Below are 14804 nucleotides of genomic sequence, written 5' to 3'. Positions count from 1 at the left end.
CATAGAATGGAGTCATCATGAGGTGTAGTGGAGTGTCGTAGAGTGGACCATATTGAAGGGATGTAAGGTACAGTGTTGCAGAGTAGATTGGAGTAGAGTGCATTGGCTCCGAGTAAAGTGGTGTAGATTCCATTGGCATAGAGGGCAGTGAAATAGAGTAGAGTGGTGTAGAGTGTAGTGGAGTGGAGTGCAGTGGTGTAGAGTGCAGTGGCGAGAAGTAGATTGTTTTAGGGTAGACAGAAGGTGCGTAGAGTGAAGTGGTGCAGGGTACAATGCATATGTGTGGAGTAGAGTGGAGTAGATTGAAGTGGCATAGAGTGGTGTAGAGTGCAGTGGCGTGGAGTGTTGTGTTGCAGAATAGAGGGGCATAGAGTGGAGTGATGCTCAGCAGAGTGGTTTAGAGTATAGTGGCGTGGAGTGAATTGGCATAGAATACAGTAGAATGGCATAGAGTTGATTGGTGCAGGGTAGAGTGCAGTGGCATAGAGTAGAGTGGCGGAGAGTGCAGTCTTGCAGGAGAGTGTCCTAGAATGCAGTGACGTAGAGTACATTGGCATAGAGTGGTGCAGAGTTCAGTGATGCAGTGGCGAAGAGTGCAGTGGTACGTAGAATGGGGTAGAGTAGAGAGGCATAGATTGCAGTGTAAGAGTGCTGTAGTGCACAGTAGATTAGAGTGGTGTAGAGTAGAATGGAGTTCTGTGGCGTAGAGTGCAGTGTTGCAGAGTAGAGTGTCGCAGAGTGCAATGGTGTAGAATGCATTGGTGTAGAGTGAAGGGGCGTAGAGTGGTGCAGAGTAAAGTGATAGAGTGTAGTGATCTAGTGCTGTTGTAGGTTGCAGTGTTGTGCAGGGCAGTTGGGCAGAGTAGGTGGTGTAGAGTGCAGTGGCATAAGTGTATTGGTTTCGAGTAAAGTGGTGTATAGTGCATTGGCATGGAGTGCAGAGGAGTAGAGTGGCATAGAGTGCAGCGGGCTAGAGTGGATTGGCGCAGGGTAGAGTGCAGTGGAGTAGAGTGGAATGGAGTGGCATAGAGTGAAATGGCACTGAGTGGAATAGAGTGGCGAGTAGATTGTTTACGAGTAGAGTGAAGTGGCATAGATTTAAGTATCGTAGAGTGCAGCGGTGCAGAGTATATGCTTAGCAGGGCTAATATTGGATTAGCGTAGAGTGCAGTGGCGAAGCTGTGCATAGTACAGTAGTGTGGGGTAGAGTGCTGAGGTGCATAGCAGAGTAATGTGGGGTAGAGTGCATTGGCATAGAGTAGAGTAGAGTGGAGTCTCATCGAGTGAAGCAAATTTGTGTGCAGTGATGCAGTATGTAGTGGCATAGTGTGGAGTGGTGCAGAGTAAAGTGCAGTGTCTTGAAGTGTTGCAAAGTAGAGTTGAGTGGAGTGGGGTAAAGTGGAATATGCATGGTGTGGTAGCGCACTGCCATTACAGACAACACATATTCGATTGAAAAGGCCATTACATTTGCAAATACATACAGTTTTACTGATAAAAGCGTACAGCACACAAACGGTAATGTGTGGAAATGTCATCATATAGTGTATTGATTTGTTTTGGTCGTATTAAATTATTTGTTTCCATCACACTACAGAATTGCCCAAAAAATGCTTTAATTTTGTGCTTTCCATATTCTGAAATATTTTTACAGTTCATTAACTGACATTTACATTTTGTTTGTGCTAGAAAGAAAAATAGCATCACACAGCACACCCTGAGTAGCCAGCTAGAAAAAATAAATCCTGCAGCCGTTGTGTCTCACATGCGTACCAGCAGGATTGTCACAAATCCTCTTACTTTGAAGTCAGAGAAAGAAAAGTAAAGACCAGGCTTCCTGGAAGACAAAGCCTTTCTTCTGACCTCAGTCTTTGGAGGTACTCCAAATGTGACAAGATAAGAACAAGATATCAAGGCCTGTTTACAGAAATTCAGTGTTAATGGAAGAATATAGTAAATGGGGTTTGGGCAATGGTAGTGACAAGCTGAAGCTGGACAACCTAAAACAAATAAAGCCAGCAAATAGAAAGCAAGTAAATGTGAGTTACAAACTACAAAGCCAATGATAAGCAAAGGGCAGGGAAGCATTCCAAATGTCCCTCTTTAGCAAACCACATAGCTACGCGGTATGGTAGGCTTCGACCTAAAAATGGGTGAGGAATGTAGGTCAGTTGGAAGATGAGGACTGGGTGGAAGCAAAGATGGTGGATCATGCGTTGGTAATTTCCTCCCACCTATGCTTGGTGCAATTTAAATACTTTCACAGGTTTTACTACAATTCCGAATGGCTCTGAAAGATGGATAAACTTGCAGACCCTCACTGTACTAGTTGCGAAGAGGCAAAGGCTTCCTTCTATCATATAATTTGGGGATGTCTGAAGGTTGTCACCTACTATAGCCCAGGTCTTTGGCAATGTAGCGGGTTTTGGCTGTCTCCGTGGATCTGAAAATGCTAATATTGGGTATTTTTGAGGGAATGGACTTCTGTGCAGCCAGGAAAGAAATTATGGACTAGGCCCGTGTGGATGCCCACAAAACCAAGTAAAGGTGTGGGACAAATGGTGGGACTACGCTTGAAGAAATGGTATGTAATAGTGTTCATGTCTGTCGCTTTGGCCATCTGTTGTCTACCTGTATTGGCATTCTCTGGTAGGTAACACTGATAAGTTGCACATTGTACCCCACATGGTTGGAAGAGGGTTACTGAGCTGCTGCATTACAATTGTTCACTTTGTTTCCATGACAAAATCAATAAAAAGATTATATTAAAAAAAAAAAAAGCTAGAAGGGCTGTTATTCAGTCATTCAAGCTTGTCTTATAAGTCATCCAACCACACCAGTTCACTTTAAACCTTTTATATTCCCCTTTAGACCAGATCACTGCTGCAGATGTGCCAAGGATCTCAGGAGCCCAAAAAACAAAATTGAGAGATTTCAGAATTTTGCACTTGCATGCTGTTTTAAAATGCCTGTTTGTAAGACACCATTCAGTGTCAAAGGGGTCATGGAAGAACAAGGTCACCAATGAGACACATTGCCGTCAATGATGTACTTGGATTCTTTTTTAAATTACACATGACATCCAACATGTACATTTCGTGAGACATCCGAGTGCTGAACATCTAATAGGTGCATTTCAGTCAAGGAGTCAATTATATCACCTCAGAAGAGATTAAATGATGAGATGGGGCATTTTGGTTAATTTTTGACTTTGCAACCCCAAGTTACAATTATAACTCCAACACAAGATCAAAAAATAATTTTCAGGGAAATGATTGAATTGCCCCTTGTCTCGAATTTTAGATATATAATAAATCCAGTGTGCTCAAATTATCTCCCTACTCCCAGTTGATGTTTAGTGTACCCTTGCTTCCCAGCTAAGTGTTTCGCACGTTCACATCTATACAATCACACCTTGTGAGTACTGTATATTTTCCCCCCTTTTGCACGCCACACACTTATCAGCTCGCTCCTGCAAATCAGTCCGGGCAATAACCAGCTTTCTAATGCAGTAGGTCTCATTAGGTCCGGCCTAGAGACAGTTTTGGATGTCTTCCAAACCTCTTGCAATGAAGAAAAAACATATATATGTATGTTCTGGTGCGAGAAGGTGACGCACTGGTTCTGCTTTTGCTTATATATATATATATATATATATATATATATATATATATATATATATATATATATATTATCTATTGGCGGTCGCCAGTAGATAGTTATAGTTACAACCTAGTTTCCATAGGAAATCTCAAAATTCAATTTTGAATAACTTTGGCGCCGGTTGACGAATCCTCGCGAAATTTTTAAAACAAATGGGGCGCTCCGTTCAGCTCCTACCCTGAAAGTCTCGGGGTGATTCATCAAGCGGGGGCCGAGAAAAAGGGGGGGTCCCAAAACACGTTTTCCCCATGCATTTTTCCATAGGACCTTTAGTCGCAGCTACAGCCCGAACGGCTGAACAGAATTACGTGAAATTTGGCAGAGAGGTAGCCATAAGGTCAAGGAAGTGCCTTTTGCAGGTCTGGTGTAAATCTGTTCAGTATTTCCTGAGAAAATAGCACTTAAAAGCATATCAATATCTATATGCGTGCACCGTGCGCGCACACTGTGCGTGCACCCTGCCGTGCGCGAGCGCAATTCTGATTGGTTGTTAGATGTCGGTAAACATTCGAATCGGTCGAAACCAGGAAGTGTCGGCCACCGTTTTGTCTCTCGCAGTCTGAGGGGGTGAAAAAAAAAGGTGGAGAACGTGAAAAGGGGGCAGAGTGGACAGTTCCTGACCCCCTAGCCTTGGTCAGGGGGTCACAGAAGGACCCCCAAGGGAGAAAAAAAATAAATAAAAATCACGAGGTATGCGCACCGTGCGTGCACAGCACGCATTGCGAACCGTTCGCGCACCGAGCGCCCACAGCGCGCGCACGGTGAAAAACCTGAAAAAAAAAATGTATAAATACATAACTTAGCATTTAAAAAACCGTACAAATTCACTGAAAAAACCATAGGTTTCACACACGTTATAGTTACGAATTAGCATTTAAAAAACCTTGCAAATTCACTTAAAAAACCATAGGTTTCACACATGTTATAGTTAGCTGGACATTTCACTCGTAAAAAAACAATGAAATTCCCCCTTTATAGTTAGTGCAGGCAACTATAACTCACGCGACCGCAATCCTCTGCTGATGACGTCAGATATTACATCACTGATGACATATGTGTCTTTATGAAAAATAAATATTTGTAATATATGTATAGCTAAAGATTAATGGAAGAAGACATGGGTAAATAAGTGTCTAAATACAGTGATGTAATGTCTGACGTCATCAGCAGAGTATTGCGGTCGCGTGAGTTATAGTTGCCTGCACTAACTATAACGGGGGAATTTCATTGTTTTTTTACGAGTGAAATGTCCAGCTAACTATAACATGTGTGAAACCTATGGTTTTTTAAGTGAATTTGCAAGGTTTTTTAAATGCTAATTCGTAACTATAACGTGTGTGAAACCTATGTTTTTTTCAGTGAATATATACATATATATTACCTACTGGCGGTCGCCAGTAGGTAGTTATAGTTAGGACCCCTTTTCCATAGGAAATCCGCAACATTCTATTTTGAATAACTTTGGCGCCGGTCGATGAATCCTCGCGAATTTCTCAAAATAGGTGGGGCGCTACGCTCCGCTCCTACCCTGAAAGTCTCGGGGGGATTCGTCAAGCGGGGGCTGAGATAAAAGGGGGGTCCCAAAACGCGTTTTTCCCATGCATTTTTCCATAGGACCTTTAGAACGAGCTACAGCCCGAACGGCTGAACAGAATTACTAGAAATTTGGCAGAGAGGTAGTCCGTAGGTCAAGGAAGTGCCTTTTGTAGGTTTGGTGTAAATCTGTTCAGTAGATTCTGAGAAAATAGCCTTTAAATCAATATATATATCTGAGCCCGCTTACGGTACGCTTACCGTACGCTTACCGTACGCGTACGGTGGCGTGCGCGAGCGCGATTCTGATCGGCTCTTAGATCTTAGTAAACATTCGAATCGGCCGAAACCAGGAAGCGGCGTCCGCCATTTTGTCTCTCGCACTGAGTGTTATTTATCAAACATGATGCCCAAAAACATGTTACGGGGCTGTTTTGACAACTCCCTCCCACATAGTCATGTTGAGGGAGTCCCCAAACATCCCCCAAGAGCAAAAACGGTTTTATTTTTTTTTCGGCAATTTCGCCGAGTACGCTTACCGTACGCTTACCATAAGCGTACGGTAAAAAATAGAAATAAAAAAAACACTATCCACACTTACCCCACCCCCTGTGCTTTTGGTGGCCGTAGGCCACCAAATAGACAGGGCTTATTACATCAGTAAAAAAACTATATTTTGGCAACATGAAATTATAAAATCGAAATCAAAAAAACACTATCCACATTGACCCCACCCCCTGTGCTTTTGGTGGCCGAAGGCCACCAAATGTACAGGGCTTATTAAAGTTGATAAAAACCGTGCACGGAACGCACTGCGTTAAGTGGGCGCGCACGCCTCGAATGGCGTAAAGTAACTTAGCATTTAAAAAACCGTACAAATTCACTGAAAAAACCATAGGTTTCACACACGTTATAGTTAGGAATTAGCATTTAAAAAACCTTGCAAATTCACTGAAAAAACCATAGGTTTCACACATGTTATAGTTAGCGGAAATTTTACTGATAAAAAACCAATGAAATTGCCCCGTTATAGTTAGTGCTGGCAACTATAACTCACGCGACCGCAATCTTCTGCTGATGACATATGTGTCTTTATAAAAAAAAATATTTGTAATATATGTATAGCTAAAAATGTATGGAAGAAGACATGGGCAAATAAGTGTCTAAATACAGTATTAGCATCAGCAGAGGATTGCGGTCGCGTGAGTTATAGTTGCCAGCACTAACTATAACGGGGCAATTTCATTGGTTTTTTATCAGTAAAATTTCCGCTAACTATAACATGTGTGAAACCTATGGTTTTTTCAGTGAATATATATATGTGTCCAACTCTCTTAAGCAAGAGAAAATAGGGTCGCACTCCGCAAAGTACAAGAACTGTTTTTATTTCAGCCCATATGAAGTTTGCAATAAATCCAAAACAAAGCGACGCGTTTCGGTCTTGCCTCAAGACCTTGCTCACGATACTGTGGCCTGGTTTGCATGCACATTTCATAACTATTTTTTGAAAAAACAAGAGCATTTCCTGTCATGTGACTTTGCGTGCATTCTGGGAATTGTAGTTCCCAACATCAGATTAACATAAGCTTTTGACATTATCAGCATATTTAAATCATCAATGATGTTAAAGGAAAACTCCATTCCACATGAAATATATACAGTCATATTCTGCAAACCATTAGTGCCACAATGAATATTTTACAATAAATGAGAATACGTAATTTATAAGGTGCACAATGAATTGTTTTAGAAAGTGATGAAGGCAGGATTTCTAACAATTTTGTTCCTCGTTTATACCCCTCCAGTGGGGTGTGACATTCAAGTATTTCAATCATACTTCTGTCTATCGTTCTTGTGTCTCTCAATATATTAACAGATTGGCACCCAAATTATTTACACGGGTTAGCAAAAAGGTAAACCAGGACATATTAGGAATTAATCAATTGAATAGTCAATACGTTTCCCTTTCATGTTCCAAGCATTGTAGGCTTCAGAAAAACCCCATACAAGTTTCCAAAAGATTCAAAATTTACATCAACGAGAATCCATTTCATACAATTCAGAGGTGGCTGTATAATTCCTCACTCTGGTTGAGCCCATAAGGAGTCAATGTTCTAAGTTTGATGATGTAACGAGATTCCTTTTGTCGTAAGGTTTTCTCTCTGTTACCACCTCTGATGGTCAATGGTATGGATTCAATTCCATAAAATTTTAGGAGTTTCCAATTGTTAGTGTGTGATTGATTCATGTGTTTCGCCACTGCGTTGGATGCATCCTTGTTTGTTACTGCTCGTGTGTGTTCCAAAATTCGTTTTTTTAGTTCACAAGTGGTGCTGCCCACGTACTTCATTTTACATGGGCATTCGATAATGTAAATTGTAAATTCACTTTTGCACGATATTAGCTGTTTTATTTGCCATTTGGAACCGTTTGCTAAGCAGACATCTTTGGTGGGTTTGGCAATCTCACACACTTTACATTTTTGACATTTTATGAAACCTGTTGTTTTTAGCCAATGAGTATCCTTTTTTGGTTGATAGTGACTGTTAACCAATCGATCTTTGAGGTTCCGAGCTCTGCGATACGTGATCATTGGGTGATTACCCACAAGTTCTTTCACTGTTTCATCCATTTGCAAGATTTTCCAATTTTTTCTTAGTATGCTATTGATTTGTTGGGCATCATTCGTAAAGTCTGAAATCATTCTAATGGGTTCCTTGCCCAATGTGGTCTCTTGCTTTGGTTTCAAACATTCTTCTCTCGGTTTCTCATCTGCTCGTTTCCAACATCTTTTGATCAGTGTTTTGTCATACTTTCTCAGCTCAAATCTCTTTGCTGTCAAACGACTCTGATTTTTCAATTCTTCGTATTCAGTACATATCCTGCGAAGTCTCAAAAATTCCCCGTAGGGTATACTGGCAATGAGTGACGGTTGATGGAAGCTAGTTGCTTCTAACGTAGCATTGGTTGCTGTAGATTTGCGGTGAACAGTAGTTTGAATTTGGCCATTTTTTATGTAGATGTCAGTATCTAAAAAAGTCACTCTCTCCTTGTTGATCTCAAAAGTAAATTTCAATTTGGCCGTGCTTGAATTCAGGATTTGAAAATATTCCGCAAATTCTGCTTTGCTTCCATCCCAAATGATCAATAAGTCGTCTATAAAACGATTCCACATGACGATTTTGTTGACATATTTATCATTTTGTGGGTGCCAGGCTACTTCTTTCTCCCACCAGCCCATTACTAGGCAGGCATAGCTCGGGCTGAAGGAAAAACCCATCGCCGTATCCATGTTCTGGCGATAGATTTCCTCCCCAAAGACAAAAATGTTTTGCGTCAAGCATATTGAAATCATTTCCAATAACATGATGTTGGGATCATTGTAATGAATGTTTCTCTCTTTCAAAAAGAATTCACATGCCTTTAAACCCATTTCATTTTCAATGTTCGTGTAAAGGGCTGTGACATCCATAGTAATAAGATGGTAACTGTCTTGCCAGTGGGTGTTTTGCAGGTTGATTAAAAGATTTGTTGTATCCTTGATGTAGGAATTTAGATTGCATACGAAGGGAGCTAGGAAAAAATCAATATAATTGGCCAAAGGCTCCAACAAGGTTCCCTTCGTTGATAAGATTGGTCTCCCCGGTGGTTTTTTGGAGTCCTTGTGTAGTTTAGGAAGGAAATAGATAGTTGCTATTATGGGAAATTGAACAGTTAGATATTTGACTTCAGCTTCATCCAGTAACTTTTTCCTGGCCCAAAACAAAAGCTTTTGATCTAAATTTCTTTTGATTTATTTATATATATATATATATATATATATATATATATATATATACTCTACTGTACCTCTCATCTCTATCTCCAACTTTAAATATTGTCTGGTGGCGGGTCCCATACTCTAATTACGCAGCTTTTACAAGCTTCAGGAAAGATAAATGGCTTTGTAGCAAACAATAAACTAGGACCGCCATAACCACAGCGTGCACGATGGCCTCGCTGAAGTTTAATTGGCAGAGCCAGTCGACAGTTATAAGCAAAACAACCTGTTTCCTACCACTATCATCACTTATTAGGGGCATACACTTACTTAATCGTAGTCCGCGGTTGTTAATTCATTTCAAACACATTAGCAATGCCGTGCCTCTCGACCCGCCGTCAGTCTCGATACACAACGGAAGCGAGTCGCGTGTCACATGACTCATTTTAAGCTAATCATTCTATTATTTCCACCCCACGTGTTTAGCTCACATGATCGACCAGGAAGTAAGGTTTAAAACACAAGCTTTATTGTTCGTTATCACAAACAAAAAAACAACTCGTAACACAAATGTCAACAGTATCTTTATACACAGCAACCGCGCGAACCAGAAAAACTTCAGGCGTGTATAAATATATGTCCATACAAAAATAACAATTATTACAAATTCCTTTATTTGAAGCACAATCGCTGTCCATATTGCTATTAATGGCGATGAATCTGTTCCATACCTGCCACTTATCTTTACTATCACCAAACACTTATCCTTGCAATCAAAACCTCCCCAATTCGGGGGATATTAATAACTCTCTACTGCACAGCAAATTTCTTACTGTCACAGGCGTTTATAAATATGCGAATTTCACGCCAGTAGCTCCATGAGCATATATATATATATATATATATATATATCAGAACCAGCGCGTCACCTCCTCGCACCAGAACACGACACCGCAGCCCAAGGTAAGGTTCTTTACAAATTTCGATTTTTTTAATGCAGACTTAGGGCTATAACTCGTTTTGGCAGGATCCCCTGCCTTGATCACATATAGAGCAAAACGCCCAACATACGTTTAAATATTTTGTTACCAACACGTGGTACAAAAGACAGACAAAACGCTTCATACCGACGTAAAAGTTAATTGCAAAAATTCACTCATTTAAATAAAACAAGCGAGAGTATATTAATGCATTTCAATAATGATATTGCTTTTTCACAGAAAGTGTTTTATTCGATATATTTTAGCATACACAATCGGCCTCCTTGCTTTTTTTTCTAAGTATTTTTTCTGTTCAATGAACTTTATTACTCGCAACAACCAATCATTTCCGGAGTGTTTCACTAACTAGTGTCTAAACAGTACACATTTCACCGGGTATGCAGTCCATGAATAATTACCTCGTTTAAACTTAGACAGAGCGCATCATTACATTTCAGTACTCAATCAAAGCTCGTCACATTCAATGTTACTGCACATCAGAGTGACGGTAGAGGTGAGCTTTTTGTTAAAAATCATGCTGCGATGTGGTCCTTTTAAAGTATTTAACTGTATGTACACATTACATGTTTTGTTATTCTACCTGCCCCTCCTGTTGCAGTGTCACAAGAGGGGTTACAACAAAACGCACTGCACTGAATATCCATTCCTTACATGCCCATCTCTACTCAAAATAAATGGGTGGGGGTATAAAATGTTTTTTTTTATCACTTGTGTCAATCTGTTTTGCAAAGTGGCAGTGGAAGGTCCAACCCCGATTCCTTTGCCCTTGGATGAAAAGTTTTAATCACACCTATCAAGTGCAAAAATTTCAAAATGTTTGGACAAAGTGCAAATTGCAAATACGGCTGCCATTGAAAATAAAGTGCCAGTGCACAATTAAAGTCTGCTTACAGCTGCCAATAAAGATAAAGAGGCCACAAGGACACTGAAGCACATAGACAGCAAACTCCGTCTTGCAAGTGTATTCCCCTTTTATTTTCTTAGTTTTTCTCGATAACCCAGAGGTATATGTTGCTGTGTTTTTACCTACCGTGCAAGCTTTGCACATTGTGCATTTCAGGAAGCCTTTCTTTCTAGTTAACCAATTTGAAGTTACACTCCCTGCTTTTGATTTTGTCACCATATTCCTCACAAGTGACCAACTGGGTTGGTATATTGTCAGTGATCCCCGTTCCAAGAGGCATCACTGACTAACCACAGTCTCCACAATCTCAATAGTTCAATACATGTACTAAAACCCCTGAGACACACCAATACGTTTTCAAACACAATCCTAACTTGTTGTGTCGTCTAACAATTAGTATTCTCCCAGTGTTCCGCCACAGTACAGGGCGTCCGCACATCACCCCCTCTACTGTACCTCTCATCACTATCTCCAACTTTAAATATTGTCTGGTGGCGGGTCCCGTACTCTAATTACGCAGCTTTTACAAGCTTCAGGAAAGATAAATGGCTTCGTAGCAAACCATAAACTAGGACCGCCATAACCACAGCGTGCACGATGGCCTCGCTGAAGTATAATTGGCAGAGCCAGTCGACAGTTATAAGCAAAACAACCTGTTTCCTACCACTACCAATATCATCACTTATTAGGGGCATACACTTACTTAATCGTAGTCCGTGGTTGTTAATTCATTTCAAACACATTAGCAATGCCGTGCATCTCGACCCGCCGTCAGCCTCGATACACCATGGAAGCGAGTTGCGTGTCACATGACTCATTTTAAGCTAATCACTCGATTATTTCCACCCCACGTGTTTAGCTCACATGATCGACCAGGAAGTATGGTTTAAAACACAAGCTTTATTGTTCGTTATCACTAACAAAAACACAACTCGTAACACAAATGTCAACCGTATCTTTATACACAGCAACCGCGCGAACCAGAAAAACTTCATCCGTGTTTAAATATATATGTCCATACAAAAATAACAATTATTACAAATTCCTTTATTTAAACCACAATCGCTGTCCATATTGCTATTAATGGCGATGAATCTGTTCCATTCCTGCCACTTATCTTTACTATCGCCATACACTTATCCTTGCAACACGACACCGCAGCCCAAGGTAAGGTTCTTTACAAATTTGTATTAGGAATGATCCTATACTGGGCAAGGTAGTGCAGCGTAGACCGCAAGTAACATTAAGACGAGCTAAATCACTAAAACAGTAACTTGTGAGAAATATGGTGACAAAATCAAAAGCAGGGAGTGTAACTTCAAATTGGTTAACTAGAAAGAAAGGCTTCCTGAAATGCACAAAGTGCAAAGCTTGCACAGTAGGTAAAAACACAGCAACATATACCTCTGGGTTATCGAGAAAAACAAAGAAAATAAAAGGGGAATACACTTGCAAGACGGAGTTTGCTGTCTACGTGCTTCAGTGTCCTTGTGGCCTGAGCTACGTGGGCAGTACAATCCTGCCTGTGCATAAACTTCTTTTGCAGCACCTCAGGGCAATAAAAATGGAGAAAGGTCATATCCAATGGCCCGTTACTTTGAAAAGTCCCACAGCAAATGTGAAAAAGGATTAACATATTTTGTAATAGATGCAATCCCTCTGAATGTAAGAGGAGGGAATAGGGAGAAAATAATACGGAAGTTAGTCATGTTACATCATAGAACTCGACACAAAGACCCCGCAAGGGTTTAATATGGAAAAGTATTTCCATACCCAGTTATAAATGAACAACTGTGCTTCCTCTCAAATCTCAGGTTTTTATTATTATTATTTTGCAGCAGTGTCACTAGGGTTGGTGTCACCCAGTGCAGTAACTCATGGTGTCATCTGTGCGGTCCGCACCCCCCGCACCTCCTAGTGACGCCACTGGCACTCCTCTCTGCTCCTTGACCTCCGTGAGCCCCTCTGATCATCCCAAATACCCGTGGGCCCCTCCTCCCAGAGGACCTCTCATCGCTCCCAAACCTCCCATGGGTCCCTACTCGCTTCCAACATCCCCAGGGGCACCTCTTCAGCAGTAACTACCACTCCTGTATTTGGAACCCCTTTTGGAGTCTCTCCTCTCAGCACACACGAGACCCGCCCTCTTCGTGGTCCTCCTCACCGTTCCCGCCGTCCTGGGCTAATCACACGCGGCGCTCCTTCGGCAGTTGCCCCGCAGCAGGATCCTCGCACTACAGCTCTGCGCGAGTGCACACCCCAGCCAGTATCCCTCCGCCGCTCAAAGAGTCCCAACAGTGGTGACCGGGCATAAGCACCCCTTTCCAGCAAGAAAAAAGCCCTTGTGAACAGCATTATGCACTACGCACTTATTATGTAAGTGCCTACCTTAAAAAGAGAGGCACATTTTTGGATTCTTCTATGAGTGCCGTCTTTGAGTGACTGCGTTTGAGAGGAGAAGTCGGTGGCTTAAGAGCCTTCTTAGCAACCTGGGGAGCAGGCTTCTAATCCCAGCTCTGCTCTAGTACTTGAATGAAAATCGTGTGATATTGGGCAGATTGCTTACTCTAGCTATGCCTACAATTGTAACTATGAGTGAAGTGTAATGTACATATGAAATGTAATATTATTCTGCATTTCAAATGTATAAATCCCCAAGTGCTGTGCATGGTCTTCTATCATCTCCCGATCCCCCGCCATTAATGCACAGTGGTTCATTGCTACGCAGCAGGGATGACAGTATAGAAATATCTGTACATACATTGAAGAGCACTGCAATATATATATGGAATTGCATTAATTGTGAAATATACCGTTTTCAAAACAAAGAAGGAATTATCCATTGCACCTTGTACAATTGTCTGTAAATATGTCAGGTGCATGTATCACACTCTAGACTAAAGTCCTTCTCATAGCACCTGGATTAGGGACATAATTAGGAAGTCAATGGCTCAATTTCGAAAGCACGCCCCCAGTCCCCCGATGGTGTCACGGTGTCACACCATGTGATGGTGTCACCTAGTCCGGTCCGCACCCCCCGCACCTCCCTAGTGACGCCACTGTTATTTTGAAACACAATCCACATTTTTTCACTTTATTTAAGGATGACAGTGATTATGTATATTCATTGCCCACTGGGGCTTAAATGAGTATATATTGGGTTATTTATGAATTGGTTATTGTATGACTTATTATACGGGAACAATGAACAACATACTGAAGTTGTATGCTAGAAATTACGAGGTGACCTCAATTAAATACATTTTTAGATGTGTGATCTATATGCCCACTTGGGTAAGAATTTGATATAGTAATATGGGTCTGGCCATCGTTACCGCTATGGCTTTAATCTACAATTGTCATAAGTACTAATTATGAAATGAAGTGAATGTCACACATCGTGTCCATTATGTGTTCTCAAGCAGATATATTGTGGATGTGGCTCTATGGGCCCGCTGGTGCAGAACTTTGAGGTCTAATTCATGAGTTTGTGACCGGAAATCAATTTGCGACCAAAATGTTTAAAATACGGAATAATTTAATCCCAATAGATATGTTTGACAGTGGTGGCAATAAGAAAAATATTACATGTTCCAATGAATTGAAAAGCTTTAAACAAACCTTGTTAAAACAACCGTTAAACACAGATAATTTATGTCTGTTGAAACTACGAGTCTGTCATCCATGTTAGTCACTTTGTAGTCATCACGTGTCACGGAACTGGAAATGTGTTAAAAAGAGATTGTAAAACTTTATTGAACCATTGGTGAGCAAGCCTGCAAGTCAGACGAAACGCTTCCGATAGCGGCTGACGAATAAAGAACTTTAGCTCTACACATGGCGTCGTCATCCTTGATTTGCGAGGTTGCTGAATTATATATAATTCATCCATTTTTTTTTTATTGCATGGCTAATATTGCGCAACACCCAACACAGGACGCCT

General features: G+C 41.1%; 2 protein-coding genes across 15 annotated transcripts in view; one reads left to right on the top strand and one right to left on the bottom strand.

The window, feature by feature from the left end:
* Positions 1-13162, bottom strand: part of TMEM80 (transmembrane protein 80) — a 298952-nt gene extending 285790 nt beyond the window's left edge. For 3 of the 8 annotated variants that reach the window (XM_085644858.1, XM_085644859.1, XM_085644862.1), the window contains exon 1: positions 11565-11642. Coding sequence is in view for 1 of the 8 variants with exons in the window: in XM_085644854.1 (XP_085500980.1) it covers position 11565 (1 nt within the window). In the remaining 7 variants the exon portion in view is untranslated. Of the gene's footprint in view, positions 1-11564; positions 11655-13025 lie in introns of those variants that run through there. The other 5 variants (XM_085644857.1, XM_085644861.1, XM_085644860.1 and 2 more) reach the window with 5 other exon arrangements.
* DEAF1 (DEAF1 transcription factor) overlaps positions 1-14804 on the top strand; it is a 357225-nt gene that overhangs the window by 148340 nt on the left and 194081 nt on the right. The gene's annotated exons all lie outside the window — the stretch shown is intronic.

Source organism: Triturus cristatus, chromosome 3_1 (genome assembly GCF_964204655.1).
Source record: "Triturus cristatus chromosome 3_1, aTriCri1.1, whole genome shotgun sequence".
NCBI classification, from domain to species: domain Eukaryota; kingdom Metazoa; phylum Chordata; class Amphibia; order Caudata; family Salamandridae; genus Triturus; species Triturus cristatus.
The sequence above is the reverse complement of the archived record's forward strand: the minus strand, read 5'-3'. Positions and strand labels throughout refer to the sequence as shown.